At 38.1% G+C, this 14,412-nt stretch overlaps 1 protein-coding gene across 25 annotated transcripts in view; it reads left to right on the forward strand.

Moving 5' to 3' along the window:
• The window catches only part of MAGI1 (membrane associated guanylate kinase, WW and PDZ domain containing 1), a 618,261-nt gene that overhangs the window by 507,782 nt on the left and 96,067 nt on the right, over positions 1 to 14,412 (forward strand). For 13 of the 25 annotated variants that reach the window (XM_067043710.1, XM_059075772.2, XM_067043704.1 and 10 more), the window contains 3 exons: positions 3,692 to 3,774; positions 8,406 to 8,441; positions 13,620 to 13,677. In XM_067043710.1, coding sequence (XP_066899811.1) covers positions 3,692 to 3,774; positions 8,406 to 8,441; positions 13,620 to 13,677 — 177 coding nt within the window. Of the gene's footprint in view, positions 1 to 3,691; positions 3,775 to 8,402; positions 8,442 to 13,619; positions 13,678 to 14,412 lie in introns of all 25 variants that reach the window. The other 12 variants (XM_067043713.1, XM_067043703.1, XM_067043714.1 and 9 more) reach the window with 1 other exon arrangement.

Consider the following 14,412-nt stretch of genomic DNA (forward strand, 5'->3'; position numbering starts at 1 on the left):
CGAACTACCACAACTCATCCAATATGGAAAAGATAATTTAAATAGCCCTAATGAATTTATAATTTATAAACTCTTGAAAAAGAAAATTCTAGCAACCAAATGGTTTCAATGGAGAACCGTTCAAAGAAGAATTAAATTTCTACACAATTTCTTCCTGAAAATAGAAGAGGAGGAACACTTCCCAATTATGTTTAAGAAGCTAGTATTACATTGTTACCAAAATCAAACATGGATCATCCACGAAAAAAAAAGAAAACTTCAGAGCAATATCCTCTTGAATATAGATGCAAAAGCCTATAACAAAATGTTAGCAAATAGTAATCAATAATACAGAAAAAGAATTATACACCATGCCCAAGTGGGAATTATTCCAGGGATACAAGACTGGTTCAGTATTTGAAAAATTAATCAATGTAATCCACCATATTAAGACCCCAGTAAAGGAAAATAAAAAATCACATGATCTTTTTCATTGACACAAAATAGTTGACAGAATTCATTCATTCATGATAAAAGTTTCTCAGAAAAATAAGAACATAGGGGAATTTCTTGACTTCATAAAGAACATCTATTAAAAACCTACAGCTAACATTATACTTAATGGTGAAAGACAAAAAACTCTCTCTGCAAGTTGGGGAATAAGCCAAGGATATTATCTCTTACCACTCCTGTTCAACATTTTACTGTAATTCTAGCCCTAAATAAAAGGAAAGAAAAGACACACAGATTGATTATCTATCTAGAAAATCATCAGAAATGTGCTAGACAGTTCTAGAATAAGTGAGTTCAGCAAGATAAAAGATAAGCATACAAACATCAGTTGTATATCTATATACTAACAATGAAAAAACAGACAACAAAATTCAAAAGAAAATATAATTCACATTTACTTAAAAAAAACGCCACTTAGGTATAAATCTAATGAAACATGTATAGGATTTTGTATGCTGTAAACTACAAAATACTGATGAAAGAAATCAAAGAAAGTCTAAATAAATGGAGAGACTGACTCTATTCATGGATTGAAAGACTCAGAATTGGTATAGTAAATATGTCAGTTCTCCCCAAATGTGTGTACAGGTTTAATATAAATCCTGTGGAAATCTCAGTGAGGCTTTTTGTTAGTATAGACAAGTTTATTCTAAAATTTATATAGAAAGGCAAAGGAACTAGAATAGGTAAAACAGTTTTGGAAAAGAAGAATGAAATCACAGTAATCAGTCTGCCCTATATCAAGGCTTATTATATAGCCACAGTAATAAAGGCTGTGTGGTATTGATGAAGAAATAGACATATAGATCAATGGAACCCAGAAACAGACCCACAAATGTGTCCAACCGATTTTCAACAAAGAATGCAAAAGCAATTCAATGTAAGGAAGATAGCCTTTTCAATAAAATGGTGCTGGAGCAAGTGTATAGCCGGAAGCAAATAAATTAACCTCAGCCTGAACCTCATGCCTTAGAAAAAGAGAAAAAATTAACTCAGAATAGATGATCATAAAGTACAAAATGTAAAGTAATAGAACTTTTAGGGGGGAACAAAACATAGACAATCTTTGAGACCTAGTAATAGGCAAGGGGTTCTTTGACTTGACATCAAAAACATGATCCTAAAAGGAATAATTGATCAATTCAACTTCATCAAAATGAAAACTTGCTTTGCAGAAGACTGTTAAGAAAACAGAAAGACAAAATACAGACAGGGAGAAAATATTTATAAACCCCACATCTCAAAATGGACTGGTATCTAGAATATAAAAAGAACTCTCAAAACTCAACAGTTAAAAAAAAAAAATCCAGTTAGAAAATGAACTAAAGACATGAACAGACATTTTACTGAAGAAGATATATGGGTGGCAAATAAGTACATGAAAAGATGTTCAACATCATTATCCATTAGAGAAATGCAAATTAAAACCACAAAGATATCATATGTATGATATGATTTCATTTATATAACATTTTTGATATGACAGAAGTATGGACATGGAGAACAGATGAGTGGTTGCCAGGGATTAAAAATGGGTTTCGGAGGGAGGGATTGTAAGGTAACTGGGTGTGGCTATCAAAGGGCAACATGAGAGATCCTGTGATGATGGAAAAGTTCCATATATTGACTGGCTGTCAGTATCCTGGTTGTGACTGTATTATAGTTTTGCAAGGTGTTACCCTTGGTGGCATCTTGGTAAGGGGGGATGTGGAATCTCTCTTTGTTCGTTCTTATAACTGCATGTGAATCTACAATTATCTTGAGATAAAAAAGTGTTTTTTAAAATATCACACATAATCTTCCCTCCCATCAGTGACCATTTTTGCACTCCTACTATGTAGGAATAGCGAAGACCATGGGTTCTAGTGCAGGACTCCCTGGTTTTGATTCCATGCATCAACAGGGTGTCCTTGGGCAGGTTTCTTCACATCTTTGTCCTCAGTTTTCCCATGTGGAGAATGGAGAGTAATCATTTTAATACGAACAATGCTCCTCTCATAGAGTTCTTGTAAGGATTAAGTAAATTGTAATTTATATGTAAATGACATAACAGATTATGATAGTTCTAAGTGGACAAATAAGTACTGTTGGTGATCCTAGTTGTAACTGTATTACCTTTCATTTGTTTTTTTCTTCTAACACAGTTGAGATAATGTCTGTAGACATTTGCACATTCTGTTTTTCACTTAAACCTCAATTTTTTCCCAACAATGAATAAGATTTGAATCTAAAATTAAAGACTGTGATAATTTTTTCAATGTATTTACAACCAAAACTTCAGACTTTAGATTACTATCTAAACTTTGAAAAAATAAATTTTTTTTTTTTTTTTAAATTTTCTTTGTTTCGTTTCTGGTTTGCAGCTTGAACTACTGGACTTGTAGTTCTTTGCTCCTCTTATTTAGTTTGCATAGAGTGGACTGATTGCTCAAGCAGAATTTTGTCCCAGATATGCTTCTGGTCAATTCTCCCAGTCATTTCTCCTGGCATTTCTAACATGACTGAAGGGCAACAGTGTCTATTGAAATACTTCCTCTGGTTGGGCTAGACCCTCCAGAAGGAAGTGGGGTGACATGTGCAGCTTTTCCAAGCTTTTCCTTGGTCTCGGTTCTATTTGTGATAGGTAATTTGGAGTTGCCTTCACTATGTCTGAAGCATAATTTAAGATACTGTGATGAATGATATGTCTTAGCAGCTTCGTCGAGCCACTTGCATGAATTGAGGTAGTTTCACACAGTCATGGAAATTCTTATGTAATATAATGAGTGAAATAGCAGCCTGCTTTGTGAATTCCAGCATCCAACGTTTAAGTCATAAACAAATTGAAAATAAATTGGAATGCGCTCTCTGACAAATGTGAAGACTAAAATAAGCCTAGAAAAGAGTAGGCCGTATAGACAAGGGGTATGATTTGGAGCTCAGTTTTCAAAAATAAAGCTGGTATTACATTTTAAGCTTTCCATGATGGAATGGTGATGTCTTAGGGTAAGGAAGCAGCGTCCCTAAGACCCTCTTCAAGCCATTTCATAATTCCAAACCTGGGCTCTCTTTTGGCCTCGGTTTGCTGTTAGACAGTATCTTTTCTTTGGTAGAAGAGACTAAATGTTCAAGACTGTTTAAGTCTTCTGTCACTGAGCTTTTTACTTTTTTTTTTTTTTCCTTTTCAAACATATTTCTTGTTTTTGTTTCTGGATTTCAGCCATAACACAAAAACAACATCTTGGTTAGACCCTCGGTGCCTGAACAAGCAGCAGAAGCCTCTGGAAGAGTGTGAAGATGATGGTAAGGAGCTAGGAAGGTCTGGGTTTACCGTGGGGGGGGGGGGGGGGGCTTGTTCACACATGCAAATTTTAAAGCCTTGTAGCAAGGTCAACCGGGTTTCTAACAATGGGTTTTTGAAAGGTAATCCCGTTCCTAGTAAGTGCACTGTGGTTTCCAAAAGCAGGAGAGAAATCAGCAAAATTGTTTTCAAAGAACGATTTATTTAAACATAAAGGCATCCTTAGTTCTCTGTTAGAAACAGAACTTCAGCACAGTCACAAACTATTCAAATGTAGATGCAACCTGTGCCTTCAGGAACTTGGAGAAAATTCTAGAAAGTCTCTAGGAATTTAGAAACCAAAGATGCTCTGATCACATACTTATTGGATGCTAATCATATATTGTGACAGTCTTAGAGAAAAAAAAAAGCAGGAACTTTCCTTGAACTCTTCATGCTTCATAATTGGATTATTTCTCCAGGTTTAGCATAAAGAAAGCAGATTTTGTTGTGATTAGGAATCTGTGTGTGACTTAGAGTATATCCTAAATATGAGAAAGTCTATTCTTCTACAAAAGAGACTGAGCCCCACTCTCCCTGTTAATTAAAAGAAAAAAGAACCAATTGTCTGTAAGAGTTACTATCATAAAAAAGAAAAGTTTATTTCAAGGCTTTGGAATTTCTAATTACTTTTGCCAAAGGAAAAAAAAAATTAAGATGGAACAAATGTGTTCCCTTTCAGTCTATCCTAAGTTCTACCGAAATTGCTTTTTGACATGGACGAATTAAAAGGGAAATGGCTTGCTTTGCTACTCATTATTGATTTCTGGCATTTGAATTAGTAGTATAATTTTGAATACACATTTTACTGTAAGATAGTGAAACTTTTATTAATTAATCATATGGGGCAGAATTGTTGTCCATATAAATTTGAGGTTTGTTTGAAAATGTAAGCCAGTAAAATATGATCCTGTCAAAACCTTACACTCCAGAATATATGTGGATCACAGATTATACGAAATGAACATAGAATTGCATGTTCATGTTTAGCTGGGTGACTTCAACTGGAAATACAAATCATTCTGACTGAGGAGGCATAGCTGAGAGGCTCGTTTTATTTTGGTTGCTGAGTCCTGAAGAAGAAACGGAACAGGCATGGGAGCTGCATTATTTTGCATGCTTAAGGATAATGGATTGTCCTGATTATTCACATATTCTATTTAATATATAATACAGAGGTGACCAGTTTTCAAAGTTCAGAACATAAAATACATCCAACCATAAAACTTTTCAGAACAAAATTTAATCTTTATTTGATGCCTGATAATTTTGAAGCCATTTTAGGCCCTCTTATTACCATCAGATCTTCAATGTCAGTATCCATTATAATTATACTGGGAATGTATGAAAATGCCTGTTAATATAATTTTATAGATAATAGAAGGCTCCAGTAGCTTTTACTGAGAAAAATGGAGTTTAAAGTATTGAGTAGAATTACTGAATGTTTTTATTAACAATGCTGGTCATTTTTAGTTCTTAGAATTCATGTCACTGGTGTTAATGTTATTCCCTTTGGAACAAGTATGTATTCATACCAAATGCTTAGTAATTGTCCATTCACCATTAGAATTCATATATTCTTTTTCTGCTGGAAACTATATGTATGTCTGTGTGCCTTTATACACAAATGTTATAAGTATATAACCAGATTATACCACAATGGCAAGTATCAGTTCCTCTATTTGCCTTTTCTCTTGCCAGTTACCACAAAGCTGCCTTGTATTGTTTTTCATATCATGACACAAAGAAGAGTCACATTTTTGGTCACCATATTGTTCCTGTGTTTCTTTCTATTCTCTGTAAGTCACATGCATATCAAATGTAACAGCATGGCATCATACTTATTGTAAAAATATTCTATTTTCTTTTTCCTAACTCGAAAAAGTCAGAAACTAGTTTGGATTTTGATCTTCAGTGTATAACTGCTGTTGTTATTTCCGTGTTTCAGTAGTCCACTTAGAGGCCTTCTACCTTGCCTTGGAGCTTCAGGCCAGTAGTTTAATCTTTAACAACACTGTTTGTCTCAAAGAGACTTTAAACTCATTCTGATTAAAACCCAACTAATGATTCCACCTCCAGCCCAAATCTGGTCTTCTGTAAGTATTCCCTATCTCAGTGAAGGGTAAATTCATAAATACTTGAGTCCCTCATGACGTTTTCGTTTTCTTAACACCCACTTCTAACCCATGTACTACCAGTTGAGTTCACCTTGCCTCCCAATGTCTCTGGAATCCATTCTCCATTTTCTTCACTGTCTCTACTGTGCTGGTCAAGGTCATGCTCATCTTCCACCCAGACTCTTGCCCACGAGATCGCCTTCTTGCACTGTACTGAGAGCAGTTTTTTCAAATGTCTTTGTGTTATCACCACTGCCTCAAGCCCTGTTTAATGGCTCTGGTCTGTTCAGTAAATGCCAAGTCCATAGCTTGTATCTCCAAGCTCTCTGTGTTTCAGTCTCTAAGCTTGTCTGACGCTCGTTCCAACCCCGTACTCTGTCCTTCGTCCCCATGAGTCCTCATCGAGCTCCTGCTCCGTGACAGTTAGATGTGCAGTTCTCCCTTCTTAGACTACTCTTACATTCCACAAATAATTATTGAATGCCTTCTCTATGTCCAGTACATTCTGGGAATTTCAGATGTATCATTGAACACAATAAACAAGAAGCCCTGCTCTTGCAGAGCTTAAATTCTAGTCATTTTTCACTTTAAGTCTTTTCATTAAATTTTGCATAACCTTCAGATTACAGCTCAGGGACTCTTCCCCTGACTTTGCCCCCCAGATATGATTAGGTCAGTCTATTATGTATCTTAACTTCAGAGAACTTAACACGTTTTTTTGTTTTTCGTTTTTTTGGGGTTTTTTTGTTTGTTTTGGGGGTGGTTTTTTTTTTTTTTTTTTTTTTTTTTTTTTTTTTTTTTTTTTTTTTTGCGGTACGCGGGCCTCTCACTGCTGTGGCCTCTCCCGTTGCGGAGCACAGGCTCCGGACGCGCAGGCTCAGCGGCCATGGCTCACGGGCCCAGCCGCTCCGCGGCATGTGAGATCTTCCCGGACCGGGGCACGAACCCGCGTCCCCTGCATCGGCAGGCGGACTCTCAACCACTGCGCCACCAGGGAAGCCCCTTATCACAGTTTCAATTTAATTTTTATCTGTGTGAGCTCTGGCCATGTTTCCTTTCCCAGAAGGATAGAGATGTGCCTGACGGTGCTCCTTCCGATGTCGCTGTCACCTGGCATAGTGACTGGCACACGGTAGTTCTCATTAAAGAGTTTTTGAGGAAATGAATGAGTGCCGCCAAAGATATTTTAAATATCCAAAAGGCCGTTTTCATGAACGATTTTATGTAAATAAGATTCCCTTCTTAGGAAACAGTACCAGTGTCAACCTTATTGTTGGCAGTTGGAGAGTTTTAAAAGCAAGAGTTTACAAGGTGTGTAGGGCCGTGTTGGTGACTAAAGTCAATGATCGATTCGTTTGTTCATACATCCATTCATCCATTTGAGAAATATTTGGTACCTATTATGTATCAAAAACTTCAGTGGCGGGACTTCCCTGGTGGTCCAGTGTCTAATCCGCTGAGCTCCCAATGCAGAGGGCCCGGGTTCAATCCCTGGCCTGGGAACTAGATCCCACCTAACTAAGACCCGGTGCAGCCAAATAAATAAATATATTAAAAAATAAAATAAAATAAAACCCTTCAGTGGGCACTGAACATATTGCAGTAGTGAGAACAGGCTTGATGCCTGTGTTTGTGGAGCTTAGAGTGGAGGGGATAGGCGCCCGCTGTGTAGCTGGAGTGCCTGTCTGTGACATGATGTGTTTTGTGCTGTCCTGTGTTCTCTTCTCAGTCAAAATAAAATGCTTTACTGACAGCCAGAGACGGTCAAGAATGGAGAGGATCTTGACTTGTTTTGCTCACTGAAATTACAGAGAACATTTTCATTCTATTATTTCTGAGCTGTTTGACTTAGAAATCTTATACAAAGTAAACTCCGTCTCCCACTGCTCCTTGTGGGGCAGGCTTCAAGCCTCACTTCCCCCATGTATATCATCCCGACATAGTTCATTTTTCTAACTCCTTTTGAAAGACGATGAAGTGTAGCTCACCTTGGAACCTGTATTCTCAATTTGACCTCGCCTTCCGTTTTTCAGGCAGCGGTATTACTTAAAAGTTAAGTAATTTTGCCTCGCTGATTAGAAGATTATTGAAGGATTTTTTAAAAAGGACTACTATTGAAAGGTCTAACAGCTTTGTTTGCTTGAAATAAGACCTGTAGTAAGTCACTTCCCACGTAAGAACGTTGAAACCGTAAAGGCGTTTGTCATCTTTTACAACCAATCAAACCCTATTTTGCCGTGCACGGAAATGAGCCATATAATTATGTTGCCAATATCAGCTCTTCCCGTTTTGTGATTTACACTGAGGTCTCGAGTTGAGTAGTCAAGCCAGTGAAATAAGCCACAATGCAGGTAAGGACAAAACAAAGGGATGTGTTCGCTGCTGTTTTTCTTGAGGGGAGTTTCTTTTCTTGGTGCTGGTGTCTGAATTTTTCTTTCTCTCTTTTCTGTCTCATTCCTGCTATTCCTTTGGAGAAGAAGGGATCCATACGGAGGAGCTGGACAGTGAACTAGGTAAACCCTCCCAGCCTGCATGACTTGCCCTGGATGCCTTGGTCCACAGTGACTTGCTTAATCCCTCTGTTTCTTTAGTTTGCACTTCTCCAATTATGATTTTCATTCCGGCTTAGCCACGAAAGGTCAACTGTATAGAACCCATGTGTCTGACTGCAGACATCACACAGAGTTGTAATAAATTGTGTCTACAAAGAAGAAGTCTGAGGGAACTGGGACTAGAATGAGACTTACCAGATCGGTGCCAGATACTCTTGTAAATTGAGGAGTAAGAAAAAACAGGAATAGATGCTTGCCATGTCCCTTGAACTCTCCTGTAATCTATCTCGGGCTCATTTCTTTATTTATTTGGTGTGGGTGGCTTTCTCCATGGGGAATACAGAAGAGCAAAGCAAAAATCTTCCAGAATAGCTGAAAGATCTTAGTGGGAGTAACAGCAGTACAACAATTCCGCTGATTAACTGGATGGGTACTAAGTCCTAGTATTATATTGTTACTCAGTCACAGGCTATATGTTGACTTTGTAACCATAGTGAATGGCTTGAACACCGGATGCTGGGTTTATATGTGTCATTTTCCTCAGAGTGTGTATGTCAATGAAAATCAGGTCTTGGTTAGTCCAGGCTCTTGCAGTTCATAAATAATTTACGTTAGCAGATAATGCCAAATTCTTTTATCTTTGCTCTTGGAATATATTGAATTATATTCCCTGCTAAGTTAAATGTTTTATGTTCAGCTTTTCTTTTTTTAAAAAAATAAATTTAATTATTTATTTATTTTTATTTTTGTCTGTGTTGGGTCTTTGCTGCTGTGCACGGGCTTTCTCTAGTTGCGGCAAGCGGGGGTTACTCTTCGTTGCGGTGCGTGGGCTTCTCATTGCAGTGGCTTCTCTTGTTGTGGAGCACGGGCTCTAGGCAAGCGGGCTTCAGTAGTTGTGGCATGTGGGCTTCAGTAGTTGTGGCACGTGGGCTCAGTAGCTGTGGTTCGCGGGCTCTAGAGTGCAGGCTCAGTCGTTGTGGTGCACGGGCTTAGCTGTTCCATAGCGTGTGGGATCTTCCCAGGCCAGGGCTCGAACCCTTGTCCCCTGCATTGGCAGGCGGATGTTTGACCAATGCGCCACCAGGGAAGTCCCGAAAGATCTGTTTTTAAAGACGTATAATAAACTGTCCTGTGGTCATTGTGGTAGGAATGACTTTTGAGATTCAACCTGTGTAATAGAACAATCTGCAACTCATTTTGTAAATTTTTTTAAAAGTATCAATCCAGTGATATTAGATAAAATCATTGAAAAAGACAGAACTAGCTTTTCCAGATGAAAAATGAGTGCCTCGCTCCTTTGTGGAACCAATTGAAACTACTCTGGCCACCTGACAAACGTGTGTGAGTGCCCACCACAGTGTGTGTGGGCAGTTGGTGAGATCATTCCACTGTGCATAGGGGCACAGCCTTATTTGCTTCTGTGGAAGCTTGAATGTTGAAGTTTTCAGGAAGGAATCAACAGTCTTCTTTTCTCAAGTATCTGTGACATTGTGGGAACTTTCCTGTGCTGTTAAAGACTCTACAAAGTAAGTTTTATTGGCTTACTTACTTTCTTACCTTCTCATGGTCAGAGCCACAGTTCTGGGAGATGGTTTGGTGAAGTGAGAGCTGTCTCTGGGGTCAGGGCAGGTTGCCTAGACTCATATCTGGGTTCCGCCACTTATTGGCTCAGTGACCTTGGGCAAGTCATTCACCTTCCCTTAGCTTCCTGTTCCTTACCTGTAAAGAGGGGCTGAAAGAGGAACTCTCATTGGGCTTAAGAGGAGACTTAATAATAATGTGTCTTAATATTTGTCCCTGTGATCAGCACATGTTGTTTTTGCCAGTTTTCTGATTTAGTAACTAATTCTTTCTTGTTGGACTTTTCAGTGTTTCCTTATGATACTTTTTGTGTTTAATATGGGGCAGGAGAGCAACATATATACAATAGAAATGGCCCAAATGTGTCCTTGTTCACAGACACACACACACACATACACACACACACACACAGTTTTTCCTTGCATTCACTTCAGATTCCTTTGACAGGCTCACTGCCCATTTTCTTAATAAGAGGATCCTAATTGCAAACAATAGCAACTGTCAGGTTTTCAATGAACAGTACGATTCCAGATGTGACAAGGAAACTCTCTATAATCTGCCTCTGGGAGGTGCAGGGGCAGTGGGCTTGGGTGTTGGACACAGATCATTTGATTGCAGAATTGTCATTTCTGAACTCTGTTGTCTGGGCTGGGTCACTAGCTCCATTATGCACTTTGGTTTTGCAGAATTTATCACATCTTCTGCAGTAATCTCCCCAGAAGGAAAAAGCACTTGAAGAACCTTCTTTTTGAATTACAGAGTATTCATGTGCTACAAACAACTAGGAGAGGCAGAGACAGGGAAATGAGGTCCCCTCCCACTCAACACTGAATTACAGTGTAGGACCATATCTCTGACTGTGAACATGACTTTCAGTCTATGTGCTGACACAACTCTTGGAACATTTGTCTGCTCCATGTTCACTTCCATGGCTATGATTAGTACAACATGAGATTTTTAGTGGTAGGAACAGCAAGCAAGCAGGCCATATAGATTTGTCCAGTTCCTTTTGGACTTTCCTAGAACAGTTGCCATTAGCTGAGCTTAAATGCCAGGTGCTGCGTAAAAGGTTTCACAGACATCCTTATTTAGTCTACAGTTGACCTTTGAGGTAAATCCAGGACAAAGATGTGGTTTCGAGATGTTAAGTAACTAGCCACACACTAGACTGATGAAACATGAGGGCTAAGAGGGAAGAGATGTGGGGATATATGTATATGTATAGCTGATTCACTTTGTGTAAAGCAGAAACTAACACACCATTGTAAAGCAATTATACTCCAATAAAGATGTTAAAAAAACAAAAACAAAAACATTCGGGCTAAGGTTCAAACTAAGATCTGGACAATCCCAAAAGGGTCTGAGCCACCTGAAATCTCAGTGACATCTTGTACAGACTGTTCTGATGTCTGACAGTTGTTAGACATGGGGGCATGGCTCTCTATGTATCTTTAGAGTATTTTAGAAAAAGAAAATTTGTAACGCCATCTTTTTCTGGGCTTCAGTATTTTCTGCCATTTTCAACTTTTTAGAACCAAATGGCCCATTGGAAGACAAACATCTTCTGTTTTTAAATTGATGACCCATTTCTATTTTAAGCTTTCAGAGACTAATTCCTATTATTAAGTTAATCACCACATGGAAAGTGAGAAATCTATCTTTTCAATTTTAAATGAGTTTTAGCTTGAAAAACTGGAACATTTCTGGAGTTTGCTAATCTGTCCCAGAAGATGTGTTTAAATTTACAAACCTCCAGAAATACCATTTGACTGACCTCATGTCTCAACTCTAGTATGTAAATTGTTGAGTAGGTGACAGGGCAAAGTCAGAGGTGGCTTCTTATCTTGTAGCCTCCTTGGACCTCCATCAAAGCACTTACCATGTGATGTGTGAATTGTCTGCCAAGCTGGTGCACTTGTAATTATCTTTGTGTACCTGGCACCTAGCATACCTTCAGGCAGACAGTAGGCACCTAACAAATGTTTGACAAATAATGGAATGAATTGAATTCTTAATTTTTTCCCCCTATTTTATCTAAAGATAATCAGACCATATACTAAGGTTGCAGATTTTGGACAGAAGTTTGGTTAAACATGATGTGGTCGCCTCACACCCACTCAGTCTTTTGCCCCATGGCAGCACACGCATATGCGTGGGCACCAATTTGCATTTTTCTAATCTTCTGATTTCCCAACTCTTTGGAAATGTTTTACTGGGTCGTTTGCATTTATATGGTAATTTCCAGCATTGTAAGGGGAAACCATTTCCCAGGCATTTGATTTGCATCAGTCCGCAAGATGCTGTGTATAAAAATGCCAAGTTATATCAACATCTGCACGTTGGCCCTGCCTTGCATCTTAGTAGCTTCTGTCTCCCAGAATTCAAAGACTTCCTTAAAACCTACTAAGTGTTTTGTTTTGTTTTGTTTAAAAAAAGGAAGCAAAGGGGGGAACCTGTCTCTTTGTTTGAAAACAAATAACATGTGGAGCAAAAACCATGAAATTAAAATTAATGTCTCTTGATGTGGAGCCAAATCTGAGCAAAACATACACTTTAAGTAATTAGCCTCTGTGTGCGTGTGTGTGTGTGTGTGTGTGTGCGCGCGCGCACATGACTCCATTTCTTACCTTGAACCCCCCAAAAAAGGAAAGAAATTTAAGGAGAATTACTGCTCTGCCTGAAGAATTGTTTAATGACGCAAAATACGATGTAGTTGCTTCTTTCACCAAATTATCTGGTGCGGTGGGCTTTTTCACAGTAGGTTCTTATAATGACAGAACCCACTATTACCTAGTTAATGAAGTTGCACCCTTTGATGTGAAACCTTATGAAGTTCGGTAGAGCACAGTTGAGTTTTCAGAAAGGCACACGTATCCCCCAATGCCATTTTACCACCGCATTTAAAGGAATAGGTAGTGAGTCTTGGAGAGCAGGACCTGTGTTTCTGCTTTCATAGGGATAGCCCCGGTGAAGATGGGCCTGTCCAGATATAGCAATTGAGTGATAGATGTGTGCAATTCAAAAATCCAACTCCAGGTGGCCGTTTTTATTTACTCGGTGGCATTTTAATTAGGAACAAGGAGAAAATAAGATGCAAATTTTAATTTATTCCAGGGAGATCAGAAACGGCACTATTGTATTGAAAATGAAAGGAAACATTCATCCATTTTTGCTTGTGTGATAAAGTAGTCTAACGATAAAATGAGAAGACTGCAAATATTTAAAATAGGAACTAGGCGTTCCAGGCAAAACTTAACTATATTTCCATTAAAATCTCATTTAATAGTTGATTTAGAATGAAGGCACCGGAGACTGTATTTTATTAAGTTTCACTTGCTTGTGCAAAATATCAGTAAAGAATTGCTCTTTGTGTAGAAAAATACACCAATAAAATAATTCTCACTCTTTTTTTTTTTTTTCTGTTAGGTTATGCAGTTTTAATTGGATTTAAGGCATTATTTTATGAGTGTTTCTTTTTTTGCCTAACCCAGTTGTTGAAAATCCTTAGGCTCTTCAAGAATATGCTCTTCTTGCTCTAAATGTTCTTTTCTTTTTCAGAACTGCCTGCTGGTTGGGAAAAGATTGATGACCCTGTCTATGGTATCTACTATGTAGAGTAAGTGCCTGTTAAAACACATTTGAGTTTGCACCCTTCTGTAATTATTTACATTTATGCTCACCAGAGTTTGCCATTGTGACAAGGTACAAACAGAATAATAAGAGCAACATAATATTAACCTTATAATGAAAAATACAGCAAATCTAATGGTGGTAAATTATATTATAAAATTCATGAGGGCAGTATTCATGTCTTCTTTTTATCACTGTTATTACCAAAGCCCAACACAGTCCTGGCCTATGGCAGGTACTGAATAATAAGTATTAGTTGAATGAATGAGGAAAGCAAGGAGTCAGTACACTGAGTATGGGTTGTTTATCTTCAGGAAAAGAATCAGTTTTGCCTATTTCTTGCCCTGCTTAAGTCTGAAGTTCTCAGTAATCATTTCTTTATTCATTTAGGCTTTCCAGAGGAGTCAGACATAGCTAAATAATATATGAAACGCTGCTGCAATTAAGAAGGAAATTGAGAACTAGCCTAAGTGGGAAGTCTGTGTAGGCCTCGTTACCTTTACCATACCTGTGGCTCCTTTGTTCCGTCTCTAAGAGTCTCAAAGCCTAATCACTACCTCTTTACCATGTACCTTATTCTAGCAAGAGGCATACACTTGGTCCTTGCATCACAACTATATATTGGTAGGATGATACTCAAAAGAAAATAAAAAAAACCTAAGTGGGTAAACAATGAAAAAATGTTTTACATCATTTCCTCTGAGAAAGATGAGTAATAAAT

Source organism: Kogia breviceps, chromosome 10, assembly GCF_026419965.1.
Source record: "Kogia breviceps isolate mKogBre1 chromosome 10, mKogBre1 haplotype 1, whole genome shotgun sequence".
In the NCBI taxonomy this organism is placed as follows: domain Eukaryota; kingdom Metazoa; phylum Chordata; class Mammalia; order Artiodactyla; family Physeteridae; genus Kogia; species Kogia breviceps.